The 23,552-nt window shown below is 42.8% G+C and overlaps 1 protein-coding gene across 1 annotated transcript in view; it reads right to left on the bottom strand.

The window, feature by feature from the left end:
• LOC311236858 (RNA-binding protein EWS-like) overlaps positions 1-23,552 on the bottom strand; it is a 40,949-nt gene extending 17,397 nt beyond the window's left edge. The window contains exons 1-7 of the mRNA XM_084324644.1: positions 23,429-23,552; positions 20,860-20,896; positions 20,542-20,593; positions 18,129-18,270; positions 9,515-9,737; positions 2,373-2,410; positions 1,004-1,021 (exon numbers count right to left, since the gene is read on the bottom strand). Coding sequence (XP_084180770.1) covers positions 1,004-1,021; positions 2,373-2,410; positions 9,515-9,737; positions 18,129-18,270; positions 20,542-20,593; positions 20,860-20,896; positions 23,429-23,444 — 526 coding nt within the window. The 5' untranslated portion in view covers positions 23,445-23,552. The remainder of the gene's footprint in view (positions 1-1,003; positions 1,022-2,372; positions 2,411-9,514; positions 9,738-18,128; positions 18,271-20,541; positions 20,594-20,859; positions 20,897-23,428) is intronic.

Below are 23,552 nucleotides of genomic sequence, written 5' to 3'. Positions count from 1 at the left end.
TACTGAATGAGCTCAGTGGCAGTTTTTTAAGTTTGGTCATTATTATCATGGTTTTATTCACTGTCAAAGATGAAAAGAAAAATCATAATTCATATTTTCCTTTGTTTCATCACAATTTAAGCAAGCCTAGTAATAGACACAATATTTCTGACACTGTGAATACATTCATTGAGGTCCATAGATGTTCCTAGATACCAAGAATATGCAAATAGCCCTTGTAGAAGTGGAGCAATATTCCATTTACCTAGGTATAAATTTTATGCAGATTTTCACCTGGGGTGGAACAGGTTTTATGACTAAGGAAAATGTTGTGTCCCGAGGCTAGACCAGTTGAGAACCACTGTTCTAGAATATTCCAGTAAAGGGCGATTATCACGGAATCTTTATATTTTCCTTGAAAACGAGGGCTTTTCAAAATGCTATAAAATGAAAATGAACGGATAAAAATCCAATCCGGGGGAGCTCCAGTAGCTCACTGCGTATCTCGGCGCTATTTCGGCGTTGGGGACAACCGTGCGCGTCACGGATCTGGGGTACACGAGTTCGACTCCCGGACTCGCCGTATTTTCTCAGAGTGTCTTTCCCTGATCTATATCCCATTCAACCTGTTTCTGTCGGTCATGCTTGACCAGAAAAAGAGATAAACGCTAAAAAATGAAGTTAAAAAAAACAAAACAAAAAAAAAATCCGTTTCGACAATGTTGACTGCAAACAAGTCATTGATAAGCGACGGGCAGATTAGACACATAGCCATAATTTAAAACATAGATTAGGCGTTTTAACGCTATCATTGAAGTGGGTGGTGGCACTCAAGCACTAAATCGTGCGCCCCCTGCTGGCACTGAAAGTGTTAAGATAGTGTTTGGGCATTATTATTTTCACCATTTGTGCATTGCCTAGCACCCATTAAGTACTATAGAAGGTGCATGTATGTAAATTTGATTTTAACCTTCCAGAATAAGTATAAAAATATAATTTAAACAAGATAGTTACACAAGCTTACCCATGTTCGACATTGGTCCTGTTGTCCATCCATCCACAAAAAGACAGGAAAGGTAGAAACACAACAACATTAGTACCAATATCTGACCGTGAGGTTAGCATAACTAAAGTAGTAGGTTACCATAACTACGGCAGTAGGTTACCATAACTAAAGTAGTAGGTTACCATAACTAAAGTAGTAGGTTACCATAACTAAGGCAGTAGGTATCATAACTAAAGTAGTAGGTTACCATAACTAAAGTAGTATGTTACCATAACTAAAGTAGTAGGTTACCACAACTAAAGTAGTTGGTTACCACAACTAAAGTAGTAGGTTACCATAACTAAAGTAGTAGGTTACCATAACTAAAGTAGTAGGTTACCATAACTAAGGCAGTAGGTTACCATAACTAAGGCAGTGGGACTTTATCCAGGCTCAGGTGCTCCTCTAGAGCCTTGTTTTCAATCAAAAGCACCAAGAGAATTTGTGGTTTCAACCTTAGAATTTTTTGATTTTTTTTTTTTTTTATAAACCAGAAGGCTAGAAATACTCTTGAACCAAACAGTGAAGAGACATAGGTTTTAAACCAGTGAAATTGTGTCAGAAGGACTATGGTCTATTGTTTGTGCTTAAAGGAAAACTCCAACATTTTGGGAAATTTGCTTATTTGCCATCTACCCTGGAGTTAGACAAGAAGATACATACATTGTTCTTATCTGTGCATGCAGTAGGAGTAGGAAGACGTTGGGAACTAGGCTAATGGAGGAACCTACTTCCAGTGACTGACGCTAAGCTAGGCTAACGGTGCACGTCTTCCTACTCCTACTGCATGCACAGAGAAGAAAAAGGTATGTATCTTAACACTACAACATTTTGGGAACCCTGGAGTTAGACAAGAAGATGCATACCTTTTTCTTCTCTGTGCATGCAGTAGGAGTAGGAAGACGTTGGAAACTAGGCTAATGGAGAAAGTGGAACCTACTTCCAGTGACTGATGCTAAGCTAGGCTAACGGTGCACGTCTTCCTACTCCTACAGCATGCACAGAGAAGAAAAAAGGTATGTATCTTCTTGTCTAACTCCAGGGTAGATGGCAAATAAGCTAATTTCCCAAAATGTTGGAGTTTTCCTTTAACTCAAGAGGTTTGAGTGAATGCTTGCAGCCAAACTCAAATACCCACAAAGCATTGAATTAGTTTTACTTTTGTGCATGTATAGAGCATTTAACTTAAAACCCATATTTATTTAAAATATAAACCTTTATGTAGTTGGCAGTAATGCGTTAGCTCACCCCTCCCCTTTTCCCCCATTCTACTATAAAACACTGAACAAAACAATGTTTACACATAAAGTCTGCTGAATGTTCTTGTAATTATTCTCGTTAAACTTACCACCAGGCTTACTGAAGCCCCCTCTGTCTCCAGCGATGCTGGGGGAATAAGCGGAGATATGAAGACCATTTCCCTTTAAAAAAACAGCCACTTCTGTATCACATTGACAATATGAGAGGCTTGGGCACATTCCTGATTAGAGTTTAACTTTAAACCACTGAAAGAAATTCTACTACACGTGTATTTGAATGCAACATGAGTACACATAAAACTATGAAATCTTAAAAATAGAAGAGTGACTATGCCCTATACAGTTTGTGCTCTACGAATTCCCTTGCTGAACAGAATTCTTTATTAAAAAGGAACACGGCAATATTATGGGAAATGTGCTTAGTCTTCTCCAGAGTCAGAAGAAAAGATAGATACCAAATTTCCTCTTTGTGCACATAAAAAATGGAAGCGGATACGGACCACTTGCCTAGTTTAAAACTCTGGTCGTTTTTTTTTGGCCCAAACCAAGGTAGCTGGTTTGTATCCGCTTCCATTAATTTGTGCAAAGCTAGGATCTAGAGAGGAAATTGGTATCCATGTCCTTGTCTGACTCTGGAGAAGATGGTAAGTGCATTTCCCATAATGTTGGCGTGATCCTTTAACTCAGTAATGATGGAATGTTTTAGAGGTAAATCCACATCATGTAAAATAGAGTGGCTTTAGTCTTTATTGCCACTCAAACACGGGACAGGAAGTATCCAACCGTTTCAGATGCAGTGCAAGGCCAGTGAGCTAGCAGGATATCAGAAGCATCTCTGCGGAGTTGAAATTACAACCAGACAAACACATTCGGCCTGTAGCTGGTTAGCCTGTCAATGCTACTAGCCATCTTGACAGGTGCCAAACTTATTTTCAATCAGTGTTTTTGATAAACTATTTAGGCTGCAGAGGGAGTTAAATTGGCTGATTAATTAGGTCTCGATCTTATTTTTTCTCTCAGTTTAACTGGTGGAACGGTAGGGTTACAGGCATTAGCATAATGTTTAAGACAAATTTTCATTGCGTATGACTTTCAAATAAAACATTTATTCTTCTGAGCTAAACCAAGATGTGTTGAAAATCAAAACCTCAGAACTCGTATTGAATCTGCAAATGTCGTGTATACGCTTGTAGAGGTTCACATGACAAAGGATGCACCAATACCTTCTTTTCACTGCCAACCGTGAAGTGTTTAACTTCTAATTATACCAACACTGCAAAAACTTCTTAACAAGTGATTTTATATTGTATTAAGTCTTGAAATCATATCTTCTTAAAACAAGTGAAATAATGTGCCAACAGGATGAGATAATTGCTTGTTTCAAGGATTTTCTCAAAACAAGAAAGAATATGAACTTGGAACAGAATGAGTCAACTGCCTCATTTCAAGATATTCTCACTAAGTTCAAGAGATTTCTTTAACCTGTTAAGCCATATTTTCAGAAAATGTGCATAAAAGTACATGGAAGATTGCTCCACTTCTACAAGGCCCATTTGCATGTTCTTGGTATCTGGGACATCTATGGACCTCAGGGAATGTATTCCCAGTGTCAGAAATATTGTGTCTGTTACTATGCTTGAGTAAATTGTAATGAACCAACGGAGAATATAAATTATAATTAGTTTCCCCCATCTTTGATGGTGAATAACAAATCAAATCAAATGTATTTGTAAGGCCCGACAACACACGTTAATGTCCCCATGGGGCGGACACGTCTTCTTTAAACAAGTCAAGAAGAAACATCACAATAAATCAAGAACAAAACAAAAACACCATGAAGTCCAAACATTTTTAAATAAATAAAATAAATGAATGCAACACTCCCAGACATACCCCACGCGAAGGTAAGGAAAAACTCACTAAAACCTGGGAATAGGAAAAAATGCACCACAGGCAATGTGGAGGAGAGAAACCTTAGAAGAGCCGTTCAAGGGGGGATCTCCATTCTTAGATGTCGGTGAAAGTAGTGTTGCAATAAAACAGGCGAAACAGTTGCTAACATTGACCAAAACTGAGCCCATTCAGCACCTTCTTGAGATCAAGTGTACTAAAAATCTAAGCAAATTAACAAAGGGCAGATGATTTAAATATTTTTTTTGTTGTAGAAACAGTACTGAATTTTGCCATCCGGACACATGCAATAATGAAATATGAATATAGAATATCAGGCCTATAAATTACTTTATTATGGCCAAGTCATACATCTATGGATCGGTCCAAATCTCCTCTTTCCAATGGCAGAGTTAAATCTGGAGCACTGGATGAGTTCTCCACGGAACGTTTCTCAGTGGACGAGTTCCAGGCATACCGTTTTTACCGCTGCACAGCGTGCATTGGGTGACATCAGACAGTTGTAGTCTATCATGGGGAAAAGTTGAGACTGCGTTGCTTGGCCCGTTGAATGGGAGATTTAGATATAAAAAAAAAACAGATGGAAGTTTTGATACGAGAGCGCTTGTGTTTGCAAAGACTTTGCATATCACCGGAGCATTTCAAGTAGGGCTGCACGATTTTGGGAAATAATCTAATTGCGGATGTCTGTGTGTAATGGGTGGGAGGGGTTGTCCCTGATGGCATGGAGCTTAGCAAGGCTCCTCCTCTCCGCCACCACCGCTAGAGAGTCCAGCTCCACCCCTACCACATTACTGGCCTTCCTGACCAGATTTTCCAGCCTGTTTGTGTCCCCCGCTCTCAGTCCGCTGCCCCAGCAGGTCACAGTGTACAAGAAGGCGCCCGCCACCACCGACTCGTAGAACATCCTCAACATCCTTGTACAGACGTTGAAGGATCTCAGCCTTCTGAGGAAGTAGAGTCGGCTCTGGCCCTTTTTGTAGAGTGCCTCTGCGTGTTTTGACCCATTCAGTTTGTTGACGATGTGGACTCAGAGGTATTTGTAGTCCTCAACCATGTCCAAAATCGACCCACCTGATGGAAACGGGGGTCACAGGTGTACTCCTCCTCCCCAGATCTACAGCCAGCTCCCTGGTCTTCGTGACATTTAGCTGGAGGTGGTTCTTATCGCACCATGTGACGAAGTCTGCTACCAGTTCCCGTTATTCCTTCTCATCACCGTCCTTTATACATCCCACTATTGCAGAGTCATCAGAAAACTTCTGAAGGTGGCAGGACTCTGACCGATAGTGGAAGTCATTGGTGTACTGTAGACGGTGAAGAGGAAGGGAGAGAAGACTGTCGCCCGCGGGGCCCCAGTGTTGCTGACCAGTCTGTCTGACACACAGCCTTGTAGGCGCACATACTGTGGTCTGCCCGTCAGATAGTCAACAACCCAGGACACCAGGGGGGCCTCTACCTGCATTGCCTCCAACTTCTCACCCAGCAGCCCAGGCCGTATTGTATCAAAAGCACTGGAGAAGTCAAAGAACATGACTCTCACAGTGTTCGCCGGCTTGTCAAGGTGAGTGTAGGCTGGGTCCAGCAGGTAGATGACAGCGTCCTGTAACCCCCGTCGGGGCTGGATGGCTTTTACAAGCAGCCATCAAAAGAGATAACGATATTTTTTTTTTTTTTAATATCTTTTTCCTCCTTTTTTTCCGTTTTTCTCCCCTCCCAATGTTAGTCGTTATGCCAATTCCCAATCCCCTTCCTGGTCGTTGCGCACTCTACCCCCTACCGTCGGTCTGGGAGGGCGGAGACTATCACATGCTTCCTCCGACACATGTGTACCCGAGGCCACCACTTATTTTCACCTGGCAGCGCGGACTCTCACTGAGAGAGTGTAACGTGTGGAAGGTCACACTACCTCTCTTAGATCCTTCCCTTGCTGTACAGGCGCCCCGACCGAACTGTAGGAGTCGCTGTCCACAACGACCCAGACCCACCCACCGGCTTCCCTCCCGCTGACTCTGCCAATCGAGCCAGTATGACGGCCGGCCAAGCCGGAAGCAACACTGACAGCTGGATTCGATACCAGTGTCTCTTGTGTTGGTGACGAGCGCCTTGCCACCCAGGCGCCTGAGATAACACATTCTTACAGACCAATGAAAGCATTTGTTAAGTTAACACAAAGAAAATCTACTGTTACTGTTAGTAAGCCAGTGTAAAGTTAAGTAAAGATATTGAGCATACATTTGTAAAACGTGCAACCCTAGTTTCACCTAGTGGTATGAGACGTATTCGTCGTATGGCTGGATGTACCGAACCGTGACGTCCGTACCGTGACGTCGCGGGACGAATACATGTACCGTTACACCCCTACTTAATGGCATGAAAATGTTCCCCTATCCAGCCTATTCAGATAAGAGAATTATTGCTCCATCATCCGCAAACAATTTTAACTTCGTCCAGTGCTAGAGCTAAAACTGATTTGGCCCCAGGTACCATAGTGTTTTTAACAACCTAATTTTTTTTTAACCATATTTAAATGTCATAATGATTGCTGGGGTTTGAACACTGCCAATATGGAGTTCAGGTGTAAAGATAAAAGGTAATGGATTCAGCGGGACCTTTGCTGAATGTGGAGATGTTCTTACCTCTGGCCACGGTATGGCAGGGCAGAGAGCAACAATCAAATCCTTCAGACAAAACAACCATACAAGTCAGTTTTAAGTTTTCAGATTAAGGCTTCCAATTCATCTAAAGACTCAAAGTCCAGGGCCCTCATTTATCAACAATTCTTAGAAAGTGTTCTATTTTCATACTTAAGCACAGAATTTAGAATGTGTGTACGCACAGAAATATTGGGATTTATCAACCGTGCATACACAGGTCCTACGCTCGTGCACGATTTTAAGTATTTGCATATAGCACCGCCCGTAATTAACCATATACGGTCATGAAACACCCCCATGAAATGTGGAAAAATGGACTAAGCCGAGCGAAGCGTGTTATGGGAGAAATATGTGACAGGCTGACAGACATGTACATGGTGATGTCGGATATGATATCTATTAACTTAAAGACCATATTAACTAATAAAGACCATGCTGGAATATGCCTTTGGACTGCCTTTTTCCGTTTCGTTCTATTAATACCCAGGGATTAAAGTTCTCCTAAATTTGATTCCAAATCGCAACGGATTTTCCGTAAATTTTCTACCTGCTGCATATGATTTGTAGAGGCATACAATCTATTTTGATGTCGGTATTGGGTAGCCTATATAAACAATAATACGAGAGCATATACAAGAACAATGAATCTCACTGCCATGTATGATGTAGCCTACGCCATGTGTAGCCTGCCTATATGTGATCAATACAAACTTGAACTTGAATTCCATCATGTCTGTGTGCGGGTCTGCGCTCACAAGGCTGTTGTCACAATGTAAATGAGAACGTGCACTGAAAAGTTACAGTATGTAGTTGGTTGATTATTTGTATGACAGTCAGTAAACCCTTGCAAAAAGTTTTATCAGTTTTATTTAATGAATTGAAAACATACAGCATTGCCTTTCCTCCCGGCAGCAACGACATGTATCAGGCAAATGCGCATCGCAACATTGACTGAGTGGAATCCCTTTCTATTCACATAACTGCATTTGTGATGGCGCTTTGACAGCTACAGTAACAGTCTATTGCTCGATCCATCTCCAATATCACGATGGAGGTGGAGATGACTTGAATGAATTCCATCATCATATTTATATGTTGTGTCTGTCCACTATGTTTGTTACTTTGTTACCCCCCCCCCCCTATCTATGTAAAGCAACCTTGGGTCTCTTGAAAGGCGCTATATAAAATGAAGCTATTATTATTATTGTTATTATTATTATTATCACGTCTGTGCGGGAGCTCACGAAAAAAAAAAAAAAAAAATACTGTCTTTTAGTCTCAGTGAAGTTTCAACGGAGGTAATCTATTCTAACCAACAAATTGAAGTAGAAAGCATTTCGTTGTGGCCAATCTTATTTGGAAACATGACACAAAATAATAGTATTTCGCTTTTTATTTGAAACAATATTTAATCGCGTTTGGAGGTGGGTGTTCTGCGTCTGCCCCCCCGTGCCAAACAAGCAGGCCAACCTCTTGTTCGCGCGTGAGCCCGTTATAATTACACTACTGTCGCTATTTTACAATGAACTATAATGAATTACGGGTCATACAGACGTTGAACACGCCAGTGTTGAAACTAATGCACGGAAGCTTATTTCCGCGTTGCAGACATGCAGGCTTCATATTCTACCACCGGGCGCCAGGTATGCACGGCCGGAGCTGTGCGTAGATATACGCACAAAGTCAAGCACACGTTCAAATTGATAAATCCCACACTTTGCTTAGAAATGATCGTACGCACGGGTTACGCACATATCTGTGCGTACGCAACGTTGATAAATGAGGGCCCAGGTTATGTCTATATTCATAAAGACAGTAGAAGCGGTGTACTCTCAGGTGATGTAGAACATTCACACTCCAATATCATCATTTGAGTGGACTAAGTTGGATGTTCAAAATATTACAGACTTGTATAGTACTTTGTTTTACTACTAGGGGTGTAACGATTCGACCTCACAACGATTAGATTCGATTACGATTCTTCAGGCAACGATTCAATGCATCATGAAATCTCTTCATTTGACCACGATTCGATACATTTTCTATCAGTTAATAAAAAAAATAGTCTAATAGATTCTAACATTTTCAAATCGATGCAGTTGAATCGTCACATTAGGATCTATGCATTTCGATGCATCGTTACACCCATACTTTTACTACACATTATTAGTGGCCTCACACACTGAATTATGACTGTAATACAATCAACTATGACTAGAATAGAATGAATGTACAAATGCAAACTATATTGGCCATGAGGCGAGTTACCATGAATCTCTTATGGAATTTGTCCTAATCCCATGGGTCATAGCCATGGGTACTGATAACCAGTGAGGACTTGCAAGTGTGCTGCAAGGCACTTTGTCTAACATAGTATGTGCTGCCTCTGACAAACTACATATGACGTTTGTATCCTTTTTGGAAAGAATACAACCTGATGTTTACTGGACAATCTCAGCTGATTAGATCCTTCCAAACTTTGAATTTTAATGTAAGAAAGGCATCTATCCTTGATAGTAATAATGAGTTTGTGCATTATTTAAGGCTAAGTAGTCATTGGCATGGCGTACTGTCTAACAGCCCATGTTGCTCCCAGCCCTGTGCTGGCCTGCCCTCTGCTGTGGGAGAGAAGGTTAGGAAGCTCTAGACTGAAGACCACTTACCCCATGCCACCTCGGCTCATCCCACCACGTGGGCCCCCACCACGTGGGCCGCCACCACGTGGGCCGCCACCACGTGGGCCCCCGCCGCGATCGAATCCCCCGCGGCCTCTGCCACGACCGTCCCCCCCTCCCATCCCCCGGCTATCACCATGGGCCCCGTATCCACCAGCCTCAGGGCCAGAGTAGCCACCTCCACCGTTGGAATGGTCCTGTCTGTAGTTACCTGGAAAAAACAAAGAACAGTCAGCACAGGGTTAAGAGCTCTGTATGGAATGAATAGAGGCACACAGGGTTAATTGCTCTGTATGGAATTAATACAGGCACACAGGGTTAAGAGCCCTGTATGGAATTAATACAGGCACACAGGGTTAAGAGCCTTGTATGGAATTAATACAGGCACACAGGGTTAAGATGATAATTGACTTCAGACACAACCCCGATCATCAAGCCAGTGTAGCTAGTGTAATTCACGACGAGGACGTCCAGATTGTTTAATCGTACAAATACCTGGGAACTGTGTTTGATTGTAAACTGAAGTTCAACTTAAATACAGAGTCCATTGTCAAAAAAGGTCAGCAGAGGATCTACCTGCTGAGAAAGCTGAACTCTTTTAATGTTAGTACGAAGATCCTGGGCACTTTTTATAGTTCTTTTATTGAAAGCCTCTTTAACTTTTTCTTTTATATGCTGGTTCAGTGGCCTATCTATTAAAGATAGGAACAGCCTACCGTATATTGTGAAAGTGTGCTACAAAATAATTGGAGTAAAACAGAGAGACCTATGTTCTCTCTGGACGGACCAGGTGGTCAAGAAGGGGACGAGCATCACAAATCAACCTCTCCACGCTCTGTCTCAGCGGTTTTCGCTGTTGCCTTCTGACTGCCATTATGACGTTCCACCAAGTAGGACCAACCGTTAAGCCAAATATTTTGTACTCTCGGCTATCAGACTTTTAAACACAGACAGTAGTCATTTTAAGTAGCCTTTTACACTTAGTTGTCTGTTTTTACTTTTACTGGATTGTGTATTGCATGGAATGTTGTTGTTGCCATGCTGTCATTGAGATGTTTTGTTTTTGTTACTCGTGAAGCTACAAATATGAATTGCCCCACACGGGATCAATAAAGTTGTCTGAATCTTAATCTGAAAGAGCTCTGTTAACACTTTGGATGCCACGGACGACATAACGGGTGTTATTAGCCAGCCCCCTGAATGCCCACGACGACAAATATCGTTTTATTAGCAATCTGAATTCATATTTCATCAACCGAGTCTACCGTTGGGAAACCAGCCCCATCAGGAGCTCAGATGTGAAAAAAGCGCCCCCTATCGTCTCCCAGATGGTAATGCACCCTTTTGGAATGGACTCAATGAAAATGGATGAGAGAAAAAAAATCCGGAATCCTCATTTTACTTCTCACGCATGTACCCCGAGCCGATCGGATTCATTGTGGAACAGCGTGGAATATGTGTTTACAGTATGTAGCATTGGATCAATAAAATTATAGATTTTTGGAATGGCGATCAGGAATTGGAATAATCTTTTTGGATACCATCTGATCTCAGGTAAGGAATCTATTTTACCAGTCTTAGGATAATCAGACCTGTTTTCACGGAGATATAAGCTTTTCCCCTATATGTGATATGGCTGTTTGGCTGTGCGAGCGATCAGGAAATATATCAGATCAGATATCAGATCGCCTATATAGCGTGCATACATACAGATATATTATCGATAATCTAGAATATTCCGTTTATTATGGAATATTTAAATTTTCCTTGAAAACGAGGGCTTTTCAAGATGCTATAAAACGGAAATGAACCGATGAAAAAACAATCCGCTTCGACAATGTTGACTGGAAAATGAGTAATTGATAAGCGACGGGCAGATTAGACACATAGCCATAATTTAAAACATAGATTAGGCGATATTAACGCTAACATTGAAGTGGATGATGGGCATTCAAGGGGGTAAAAAGGGAAAACACGGCTGGCTCTGAAAGTGTTAAGAACCTTTTTTTTTATTTTTTGTAATCCTCTTTCTCCGATTTTTCTGTTTTCTCCACGTCCCAATTTAGTCGTTGTGCCAATTCCCCCCCCTCCCCTACCTGGTTGTTGTGCACATGTTCTCCTACTGGTCGGTACAAGGGAACCCTGAAGTCATCCGCACGCTTCCTCCGACACGTGCGGCGACAGCCAGTGACTCTTTTTTCACCTGGCAGCGAGGACTCTCATTGGTGAAGTGTAACGCGTGGGAGGTCACGCTGCCTTCATCAAGTCCTGCCTCCGCTGAGCAAGCGCCCAGACCTGACCTGTAGGTGGCGTCACTGTTCCACCCACGGCTTCCCTCCCCCTAACCCAGCCAAACAAGTTAGTATGACGATCAGCCCAAGCCAAGGCAATGCTGACTCCGGGAATCGAGACCACAGCCTCTTGCATTGGTGACGAGCGCAATCTCCGCTACGCCACCTGACCGCTGCTCTGTTAAGAACCTTGTATGGAATTAATACAGGCACACAGGGTTAATAGCCTTGTATGGAATTAATACAGGCACACAGGATTAAGAGCTCTGTATGGAGAGGCGTGGCTTAGGCGACATGGGGTGAGGTCGTGTTTCAGCTGAGCTCCCCAAGGAACGTTCTTTTAACATACGTTAAACCATTAGTCTTCATTTTATTTTTATGTACAGTATTTTGTTGGATACGTCGAGTATACACACTTTGAGCATTGGAATGGCAGCTAAACTGCCATGGATGACTGCCTGAAGGCTCTGGAACGCTCTTCCTTTAGCCCTGAGAACCGCTCCCTGATTGATGACATGAATCTGTAATTGGTGAGTGCGCTCCATTTGCGCGCACCGTTTAAAACCTGTTAAGCATTGCCGGCCCTTTATTTCAGTGTGTTCAAACTCTGTAACTCCATTACATTAGCACTAATTTCCTGTTGTGGAAGAAAATTCAGAATGTTTCCTTTCAAAAGAGACCAGACTCATGCACATGCTATAAGTGGTTAAAGAATAAATCTCAAATTACTTTGGGTATGTGACAGGCGTTTACTTTTATGCAAAACTAGCCCCATGCTTGCCCGATGGATAAGAGGTTAAAATGTAACAGCATAGACAGAGAAAACTGCTTAAATGGAATGTTATCCGCTAGCCAGCAGCAGCAAGCGTGTGATTGTCAGCTGACAAAACAAACTACAATGTAGGCCTACAGAAGCTGTGGTAGTTGTCCTAGGTGACATACCTGGCAGCATGGACAAAAATGTTCACAATATGATTTAATGTAAGCCTGAATGACATTCATCAGTTCTCTCGTTTTAATCATATCCCTTGATGTGTTTGAGGGTCATGTGGTCGTGGTGACCCTAGTGTGGGATCTGACGGTCGACCGGCTGATAACTGCCAAACGGTGGGCAGACTCGACCCCGCCCCCCCCAGCCCACCTGATTGATTTTATTTATGGATCCAAAGACACAACAAATCCAAGGGATGACATGCAAAAGTGACAACACTTATTTCCAGCATGGTCCCCGATGTTCTGACCAAAGGACATATACAAATAACATATAAAACAACACATAAAGCAAAAGTCCAATACAACAAATCCATATTCTACATATCTAAAAACAAGACAATAACATCCTGACCAAATACCATAAAATAGCGCATTTCTTATACCATCATTAAAACAATAATCCAAGTATGACCCGACAGCTATCCGGCCACTTTACTTTTTTTTATGAGCGAACCTGACCTTTAAATATTCCTCTAGATCCTGACAGTTTTATCCTAAGTGGAAGGCTGTTCCACGTTGAGATCCCGGTGTAGAAAAATTTGCTCTGAGCCATAGACTTGACCCACGGCACCTTACAAGAGCGAACACTGTCCCTGGTATTGTGTCCATGCTGCATGTGAACCGTCCATATGGATCCGATACTTCAGATAACTTGGGGCTGTACCATTTACTATGTTGAACATGTGGTTCAGTTTAATCTGTTCAACCCTGAGGTGCACTTAGGGCTGGGCGATATAACGATAATTATCACGATATATTTTAATAATCGATATCGGGGGGGAAAAACATCGATTTTTATGTTCTTACCTGCAACAGGGCAGTTTTAAAACCAGAGACAGTGGACAGACTTGTCTTTCTTGCCTGCAACTTAAAGTAATGGCTTTTGTTACAAAGGATCAGATTAAACCGAATATATATATTTATTGATTGATATATATTGCATAGTATTTGTATATCGTTTGATATCCCTTGTATATTCCTTGTACATATACACGGAATATCCCTTTAGCCTAGTGCAGACCATGGTATTTCATTCTCCTATTGGACAGCGGTCCACAGGCGCCGGGGCCGTGCCTCCAGAGTCAGGTTCAAAGCCACCGTCACGACATGTCTGTACATGCCCGGCCTTGCCCAGGGATACGAGACAGAAATGAGGTTGGCACTAGATTGTTCGCCGTGCATATAAATATGGCGCAGGTGAATACAGAAGTAGAGTTACCCAATAAGTTGAAGCCTCACCCACGATACTCCGTGCGGTGAAGTATGGCCTGTTTGGCCCCAAATAGAGCATTGAGACCGCGTGCGAATTAATAACTGAATTGTCAGAGTTTGGCGCTATACCGTCGAGTGCGACATATTTCTATTAAGTCAGTAATAGTCTATTTGTGTATAGTGTATCGTGCGGCTAAAGTTCTACAGTGACCAGCATCACCAACGCTTCCTCGTATCAGCTAGAGTGCTTATCCAGGCTGGGCTGCTTTCATGGCGCTTTCACCCGAGGAGACCTAGACGAGAACCGTGTGGACATGTACACTGGATTAATCTACCCGACGACTACATAGCCCTTTGCGGCTGGATTATATTTGTTTTGGTCCTGTGATTTATGGAGCGGAGAATCGCCGACGCCTACACGTGTGGGATTTACCCTGTGAGGAGCCAAGTCGAGTCTGCGCCTCAGAGAGCCTGAGGCCGGCTAGCTTTCTTCACTGTGGAGCTACAGTCTACGGAGAACAGCTGTATTCGTCTGTGGATCAAGAGACTATTGCACCGTCTCCTGTACTTGGAGTCTCCTTAGTCATCGTTGACCAGACTCTCTATTACCGACAGATCCTCTACCCCTGCTGGCTTACAACCGGGGGGACCCTTCAGTATCTCCCGCTATATATTACTAGTGTACCATAGATATAATTCCCTAAGATTCAGGTTGTATAATTACCTCCTGCGTAACCAGAGAATGGACATTCATTATTGATTTGCCTACGCACATTCCTTTGCCTTATAAGCGCATCCAAAGTAAAATAGAGAAGTATATTATGTACCTTTTGCTGCAATAAATACTTGATTACACCTTTGTGTGGAACCGATCATTGTGGGAAGTGTTCATCATATTTATATATCATGTACTGTATGGCCAGTAATTAAAGTACATAAAGCGGTAGTGGTTTAATGATACCATACTTATCAATACAGTCAGGGAATTGTACCCCTCAGTTACAGCTTTGCTTGTCCAAATGACAATACTGACCAAATTGAGATTTATTTTTCTCTTGTCCATTTATTTTGTTTGCTTTCTAATTTAAAATACAGTTTGAAACCGTCTGTACACAGTAGGCTATGTGTGCTAGCAGAGCTAGTCTCCAGTCATGAGTCACGGTGCACATGTGCGGTGGTTTGTCCACCAAAAAAGCACCAAAAGATAGAAAAGAAACTAGCAGAGCCAGCACTGTTCAACTCCCCTGGAGCCACAGCAGCAGAGAAGCCGGTTTACTTTCGCTTTCAAACCAGCTGCAGCCTGAGAACTGGAGTGTGAGGGGATGTAACACTAAAGATGGCGGCAACGACAAAGAATTGCTGCAAAACAAACATACATATGTTGTTTAATAAAAAGAAAAAAAAAAAATCTTTTTATTTTTTTGATATGATATTGTTATCGATATCGTTATCGCGATATAATTTTTGGCCATATCGCCCAGCCCTAGGTGCACTGGTAGCAGTCCCACCTTTATGAGATCGGCACTTCCTACATGCATTCTGGGAGGTACACCTAGTATGTACCGAATAGTGTTGTTTTGCATCACCAGGGCCCTCATTCATCAACGTGACGTAGAAAATGTTCTATTTCCATACTTAAGCACAGAATTTAGAATCTGTGCACGCACAAAAAAAACGGGATTTATCACACGTGCGTACACAGGTTCTACGCACACCTGTCATGATAAATATCACCTTGGTCCTACGCCGTGGCTCGTGCACACTTTCACGTATTTGCATACCAAAACCGCCCCGATTAACCATATACGGTAATGGACACCCCCATGAAATGTGGAAGAATGGACTAAACCGAGGGAAGCGTGTTATGAGACAGGCTGACAGACGTGTACACGTACGGTGATGTCGGATATGATATCTATTAACCATTGCTGCCTGGGCAGCGCAAACACTAATAAAGACCGTGCTGGAATATGACTGCCTTTTTCAGTTTTGTTTGATTAATACCCAGGGATTAAAGTTCTCCTCAATTTTATTCCAAATCGCGACGGATTTTCCGTCAATTTTCTACCTGCTGCATATGATTTCTAGAGGCATACAATCTATTTTGATGTCAGTATTGGGTAGCCTATATAAACAATAATACGAGAGCATATACAAGAACAATGAATCTCACTGCCATGTATGATGTAGCCTATACGCCATGTGTAGCCTGCCTATATGTGATCAATACAAACTTGAACTTGAATTCCATCATGTCTGTGTGCGGGTCACTGCGGGAACTCACAAGGCTGTTGTCACAATGTAAATAAGAACGTGCACTGAAAAGTTACAGTATGTAGTTGGTTGATTATTTGTATGACAGTCAGTAAACCCTTGCAAAAAGTATCCGTTTTATTTAATGAATTGAAAACATGCAGCATGCCTTTCCTCCCGGCATGCAGCAACAACATGTATCAGGCAAATGCGCATCGCAACATTGACTGAGTGGAATCCCTTTCTATTCACATAACTGCATTTGTGATGGAGCTTTGACAGCTACAGTAACAGTCTATTGCTCGATCCATCTCCAATATCACGATGGACCGTGCCGGTGGCAAAGACCCGAGGGTGGTGAGGACTTGAATGAATTCCATCATCATATTTATATGTTGCGTCTGTCCACTATGTTTGTTACTTTGTTATTCCCCCCCCCCCCTATCTATGTAAAGCGACCTTGGGTCTCTTGAAAGGCGCTATATAAAATGAAGCTATTATTATTATTATCACATCTGTGCGGGAGCTCACAAATAGACTGTTAGTCTCAGTGAAGTTTCAACGGAGGTCATCTATTCTAACCAACAAATTGAAGTAGAAAGCATTTCATGACCAATCTTATTTGGAAACATGACACACAAAATAATTCGCTTTTTATTTGAAACAATATTTAATCGCGTTTGGAGGTTGGTGTTCTGCGTCTGCCCCCCCGTGCCAAACAAGCAGGCCAACATCTTGTTCGCGTGTGAGCCCGTTATAATTACACTACTGTCGCTATTTTACAATGAACTATAATGAATTACGGGTCATACAGAAGTTGAACACGCCAGTGTTGAAACTAATGCACGGAAGCTTATTTCCGCGTTGAAACTAATGCAGAACTGAGGAGCGCTTATGCCGTAGTAACGATGTTCTACCACTGGGCGTCAGCTACGCATGCTCCGAGCTGTGCGTAAATATAAGCACGAAGTCAAGTTCAAGTTGAAATTGATGAATCCCACACTTTGCTTAGAAATGGTCGTACGCACAGGTTAAGCACATATCTGTGTGTAAGTCACGTTGATGAATGAGGGCCCTGAAGTTTATTTTTAAGTTTAGTCGACAGACCACTGTACCATGCTGCGCTTGCATAGTCAAAATGTCACTAGTGAAGCAAGGATGACACTAACAGCTTTTTAACAGCAAGTTCAAAAAGCCTGGGATACAGGAACTTGAGTTTGCCTGCACACTTGGATATAATGTTGGCAGCACTAGATTCACATGAGAGAGACTGCTCTAGTGTAAGTCCTATGTATTTGATGCTAGTTTTCCCTGTGACTACTGCTCCATTACAGGAGACTTCCATGCGATCGACTTTGCCTAATCTCCTTGTTGTGCCAAAAAGGATCGACTCAGTCTTGCCTAGATGAATGGACAGTTTGTTATCTATGAGCCACTCTCTGGCACTTTCTAGCTCAGAACTCAGAGCTCTCTCAATCCCCCCGACATCCCTACCTGGCACCAGAAGTGCTGAATAATTTGCATACAATAAAAGTTGTAATAATTTCACAAAATAATAGAGGACCTAAAATTGATCATTGAGGCACCCCACATACTATGACGCCTTCCACCTCACAGACTTGAGTTCTCCCTGTGAGGTAAGAAGTGAACCAACTGACAGCAGTCTGACTAAAACCCATGCACTCTAGCTTTGACGCCAATATAGTGTGGTTCACGGTATCAAAAGCTTTCTGGAGGTCGAGCAAGATCATTCCAACATAATTGCCATCCTCAAAATGTTGCTTGATCAATCAGATGAAGGCGTACCAAAGGCATACACCAGCATACTAATGATGCGGACCAACTAATCTCACCTGAAGCAGGTTGTTGTTGTCCGTAGGAGGAGCCGTAGCCATGCTGGGAGTAGGTAGAGTTGCTGCCAGCTTGGGAGTAGGCAGATTCAGCAGCAGGCTGGCCGTAGGAACCATATCCCGCCTGCTGCCCATAGCTCTGTTGCTGGAATGGAAAACAGTGACATGTAAGAATTTCACACTGAATAGCCCAAACAGTGATCCAAACGTAAATAACTCGGTCAACAAAGAGGTAAACAAACAGGTAGCCCCAACACCACAAATAACAAACAGGAATGGAGATGTTCTCATTCTCAAGCAGATTGACTGAGCTCTTGATACTAAACATATTCAAATGTAATTCCTGTGTCTTTTGTGGCTGTAAATGTCTGTTTGTGTTGGTAATGTGTGTAAACATTGGAGTAAAAAAGAACTATATTCCAATTTACAACAGATTGAAAGTCCCAAAAAGCTGGTTTTCATTCGACAGATCTTTCACCATAGGATCGAGGCCTCTGCCAAGAACCTTCGCAAACTGCATGCTACCATGTCCTCCCTCCTCACCCCCCCCCAACCCCCTCATCTCTCTCTGCCGAAGACTTTGCGATCTTCTTTGAGGAAAAAGTGGAGAACATCCGCAGCTCATTCTCCCAACCCCCACCCATTCCAACTACTGAATCGAGAACCTCGTCCTTCACTCTGTCATCTTTCTCTCCCATTACAGACGCAGAGACCCTGAAACTGGTAACGTCGAACCATCCCACTATATGCCAGCTGGATCAGTTACCCTCCCCACTCATCCAGACCATAGCACCAGACATCCTCCCATTCCTAACTGCAACCATCAACTCCTCCCTCAACTCGGGGGTGGTCCCCCCTCCCTAAAACAAGCCAGAGTCACACCGCTCATAAAAAAACAACCTTGAACCCCACCGTCATAGGCAACTATCGTCCTGTCTCTCTTCTCTCCTTCCTTTCTAAAACACTTGAACGTGCTGTATCCAACCAACTCACTGATTATCTCTTACAGAATGACCTCCTAGACCCTAACCAGTCAGGATTCAGGACTGGTCACTCCACAGAAACGGCCCTCATTGCGGTCACAGAGGCACTTCACTTGGCAAAAGCGAAAGGCATCTCCTCTGTCCCGATTCTCCTAGACCTATCTGCAGCCTTCGACACAGTCAACCATCAGATCATCCTCGCGTCCCTCGCAGGAATGGGAGTGGCTGACATGGCTGACATCACACCTCAATGACCGCTCCTACCAAGTGTCATGGAACCTTGGTGTTGTCCTTGACGACCAGTTGAACTTCTCCACTCACATCGCAGCGACAACCAGAACCTGCAGATTCCTCCTGAGCAACGTCAGAAGGATCCGCCCCTTCCTGACAAAAGAAGACACCCAACTCCTCGTCCAATCAACAGTCATCTCCCGCCTTGACTACTGCAATGCACTGCTTGCTGGCCTTCCGACCACTGCCACCAAGCCTCTTCAACTCATTCAGAACGCAGCGGCCCGCCTGATCTCAAACCTACCGAAGTCAGCCCATGTCACCCCACTTCTCAGGGATCTGCACTGGCCCCCCTTGGCCGCACAAATCCGCTTCAAGGCCCTCGACCTGGCATATTGTGCGGCGAAGGGAAGGGCTCCCGCCTACCTCCGGTCAATGGTCTCTAACTACACACCCTCAAGACCCCTACGCTCTGCATCTTCTGGCCGCCTCAGACCTACTCCTATCCGAGCTCTGGGAGGGTCATAAAAGAGAAGTCGCCTATTCTCTGTCCTTGCCCCACAATGGTGGAACGAACTTCCCACCACAGTTAGGACAGCTGAAACCCGTCCAATCTTTCGCCGTCGACTAAAGACGCACTTCTTCAATCATTATCTGAAATGAAAAAAATTAAATAAAAAAAACTCTAACTCTAACTAACCTTACTGTCCTTAATGCACTTGTACTGTCCTAATATACTAACCTACACTATAGCACTCAACACTTTGATGAACATTGTTACTCAGCTGATAAGAGTTGTACCCTTCCTGCTGTCTTGTTGTACAAAACTTGTAAGTCGCTTTGGATAAAACGTAAATGTAACTCTTCAAGAATGTACGTGGATATCATATACCCCATATTTCTATGATCTAAAAAAATCTGATCAGGGCTTTAAAAGGATAATTGTGGTTATTTTCAACATCTTGCATCATACAGCTCAATTCTGACAAATTTCATAAATTTGCCTTGAGCAACAAGACAGGAATAGTCTTGTGTGCTGAAAAGGTCTGTACTGTTGCTGAAAAGATATGCGTATTAAATAAAGGATTGAATAAATGAATAATGAAAGAATCCTCACCCTAGTATAGGGCACTTTCTCAAATAAGCTTCATATACAGGGCTAAGTGAATCCCTACATAACAGTCCACAATTATATGACCTACCTGGGAGTTTTGACCATAGGTCTGGGAGGACTGGGCTGTATAGGAGCCATACCTGGAAATATGAGACAACAACGTGAACCATTGACCACTGATGCAATGTTGGAGAGAATAGGCTCACAGCACAAGATACGTCAGGTTGAGATACGGTTAAGGTTATCTTAAAACAGTGTCACAGTGGCAGGGCAAGAGCCTTTCACTATCTAACGTTAAATCAGATCATCTGGAATCGGATTGTGCACCATCTCATTACAAAATAAACTAGGGACAACTGATTGTATACGACATAAAACCAAATGCAATTAACATTCAATAACTCACCCCTGCTGGCTCCGAGCCTGTCTGTATCTGTTATAGACTGCAAAACATCAAACTAAACATTAGACAACAAATCGAAGAAGGCAACACTGTACTGTATTTGCAAATCTGGTATGTCATAAATGTATAGATGTAGCAGTACTGTCTATCTGTATGTCATCATGTATGTCATATGTCCTGATGAATTGAAAATGGGGGACCCTGATGTGAATGAATGAATGAAAACTTTATTTAACAGATTGCAGAATGGGTACAACGGCTCAATACACACAATTGTTAAGGGGATGCAGACCAGAGAAAGACGTTTGTCTTGTTTACATCAGGGTCCCCCATTTTCAATTCATATTGACATTTATGACATACACAACATACATGACATTTATGGCATAGGGACATACAGGTATTTAGTACTGTTACATTTGTGATATATACGATATTCAAATATACAGTACTGTTACCCATAGATCCTGACAGAGTATATACATATGATGGGGAGGGGACTGTACATTAGGAGGGGGTGGGTGGGTGAGAGAGAAATATACATACGGTGGGGAGGAGACTGTACATTTGGAGGGGGTGGGTGGGTGGAAGAGAAATATACATACGGTGGGGAGAGAATATATACATGCGGTGGGGAGGAGACGGTCTATTAGGAGGGGGTGGGGGGTTTGGACATTTACAGTGGCCAGTTTCGAATTGCAGCCTCCCGTAGATGCTCTTTAAGAGCGGTTTTGAATGTGGGTACTGGGTAGGGATTCACATTCCTTTACAGCTTTGGGTAGGGCGTTCCACATTGATGTGGCATAATTGCAAAACGTGTTTAGTCCCTTGTTTGAGCCGAATCTGGGTTTAACATGATTTGTTGAGCTTCCTCTGGTGTTGTGGTCGTGGTATTCACTGACCTTTGGGAAGTATTTTGACATGTACATGGGTACCTTAGTCGTATAGTGTAACTTGTAGACCAGGCCCATTGCAAGTTGCTGTACTCTGTTGTCTACTCTAAGCATCCTGGGTTGTCAAAGTGGGCAGGGGTGAGGTGGGTTCTACTAGGGGTTGTTTTGTGATGTTTGTAATCTTGTTTTAGCGCCTTTGAGGTGATTTGGTACCATGAGGTGCAAGCATAGTCGTAGTACCCTTGAATATAAACAAGACGAAAGTCTTTCTCTGGTCTGCATCCCCTTAACAATTGTGTGTATTGAGCTGTACTGTAATTGTACCCATTCTGCTATCTGTTAATAAAGTTTTCAATCAATCAATCAATTCATGGTACCAAAGCACCTCAAAGGCGCTAAAAACTAAATTACAAACATCTCAAAATTAACTGGTCAGACTACTGCTTGACCTTACTCCTAGAACCCACCTCACCCCTGCCCATTTTGACAACCTAGGATGGCTTAGACGACAGAGTACAGCAACTTGCAATGGGCCTGGTCTACAAGATAGTAGATACACTACACGACCAAGGTACCCATGTACATGTCAAAATACTTCCCAAAGGTCAGTGAATACCACAATCTTCACAACACCAGAGGGAGCTCCACAAATCATGTTAAACCCAGATTCGGCTCAAACAAGGGACTAAACACGTTTCACAATTATGCCACATCAATGTGGAACGCCCTACCCAAAGCTGTAAAGGAATGCGAATCACTACCCACTTTCAAAAACACTCTCAAAGAACACCTACGGGAGACTGCAATTCGAAACTGGCCCCTGTAAATGTCCTAACCCAACCCCCTCCAATGTACAGTAAATGACCAAGTATGGTTGTCAATATTCCAATGTACAGTTGTAGTGTCCCCCACCCACCCATCCTACCCAACCCCCCCCCCCACCTCCAATGTACAGTCCCCCCCACCCCCACCTACCCAACCTCCTCCAATGTACAGTTTCTACGTCAAATGTACTCTTTTCTGTACTCGTTTTGTATCACAAACAGTACTGTATTTGCAAATCTGGTATGTCATAAATGTAGCAGTACTGTCTATCTGTATGTCATATATGTTATGATGTATTGAAAATGGGGGACCCTGATGTAAACAAGACGAAAGTATTTCTCTGGTCTGCATCCCCTTAACAATTGTATTGAGCTGTACTGTACCCATTCTGCAATCTGTTAATAAAGTTTTCAATCAATCAATCAAACACATTCATGTGATGACGATTAGCAGCATATAATAATACGGCGGTACCGATGTAACCTTTATTGAGCCATTAGCTAATTATGTGGTGGGCTTCACGTGACGTTAGCTAGTATTGTTCAGCCTGGTTAGCGTTAAATCATTAACGTTGCGTTTTACTGGATAAAGTAACGTTAGTGTAATTATAACATCTAGTAATTGGATCATCCTGCAGACCATTCAACCCAATGTAGGCCAGTCGGTCCTTGACCAGGCCTGCTTCATTCATCAACAACAACAACGACACAAGCCATTCATCCATCCATCGCATCGTTAGCTTCGCTAGGCTGCCATGTTAGTCACCTAACTAGCTAGGTTTTCCTTTCAAATATTGAGGCACGATATAAACAAATATCCCTGTAACCAACAACAATAACGTTTGATATTCTTACTAGCCGCAGCAGCCATTTCGTACGGTGTGTATAGACCGGGAGTGAAGAATCAAAGAGAAATCCCTGAACAGCGACGCGCTTTTCTCTTCGCCGGTTCTACAAAGTAACCGCGAGGAGTAGCCTC

Source organism: Notolepis coatsorum, assembly GCF_963971535.1.
Source record: "Notolepis coatsorum genome assembly, chromosome: 11".
In the NCBI taxonomy this organism is placed as follows: Eukaryota; Metazoa; Chordata; class Actinopteri; order Aulopiformes; family Paralepididae; genus Notolepis; species Notolepis coatsorum.
The sequence above is the reverse complement of the archived record's forward strand: the minus strand, read 5'-3'. Positions and strand labels throughout refer to the sequence as shown.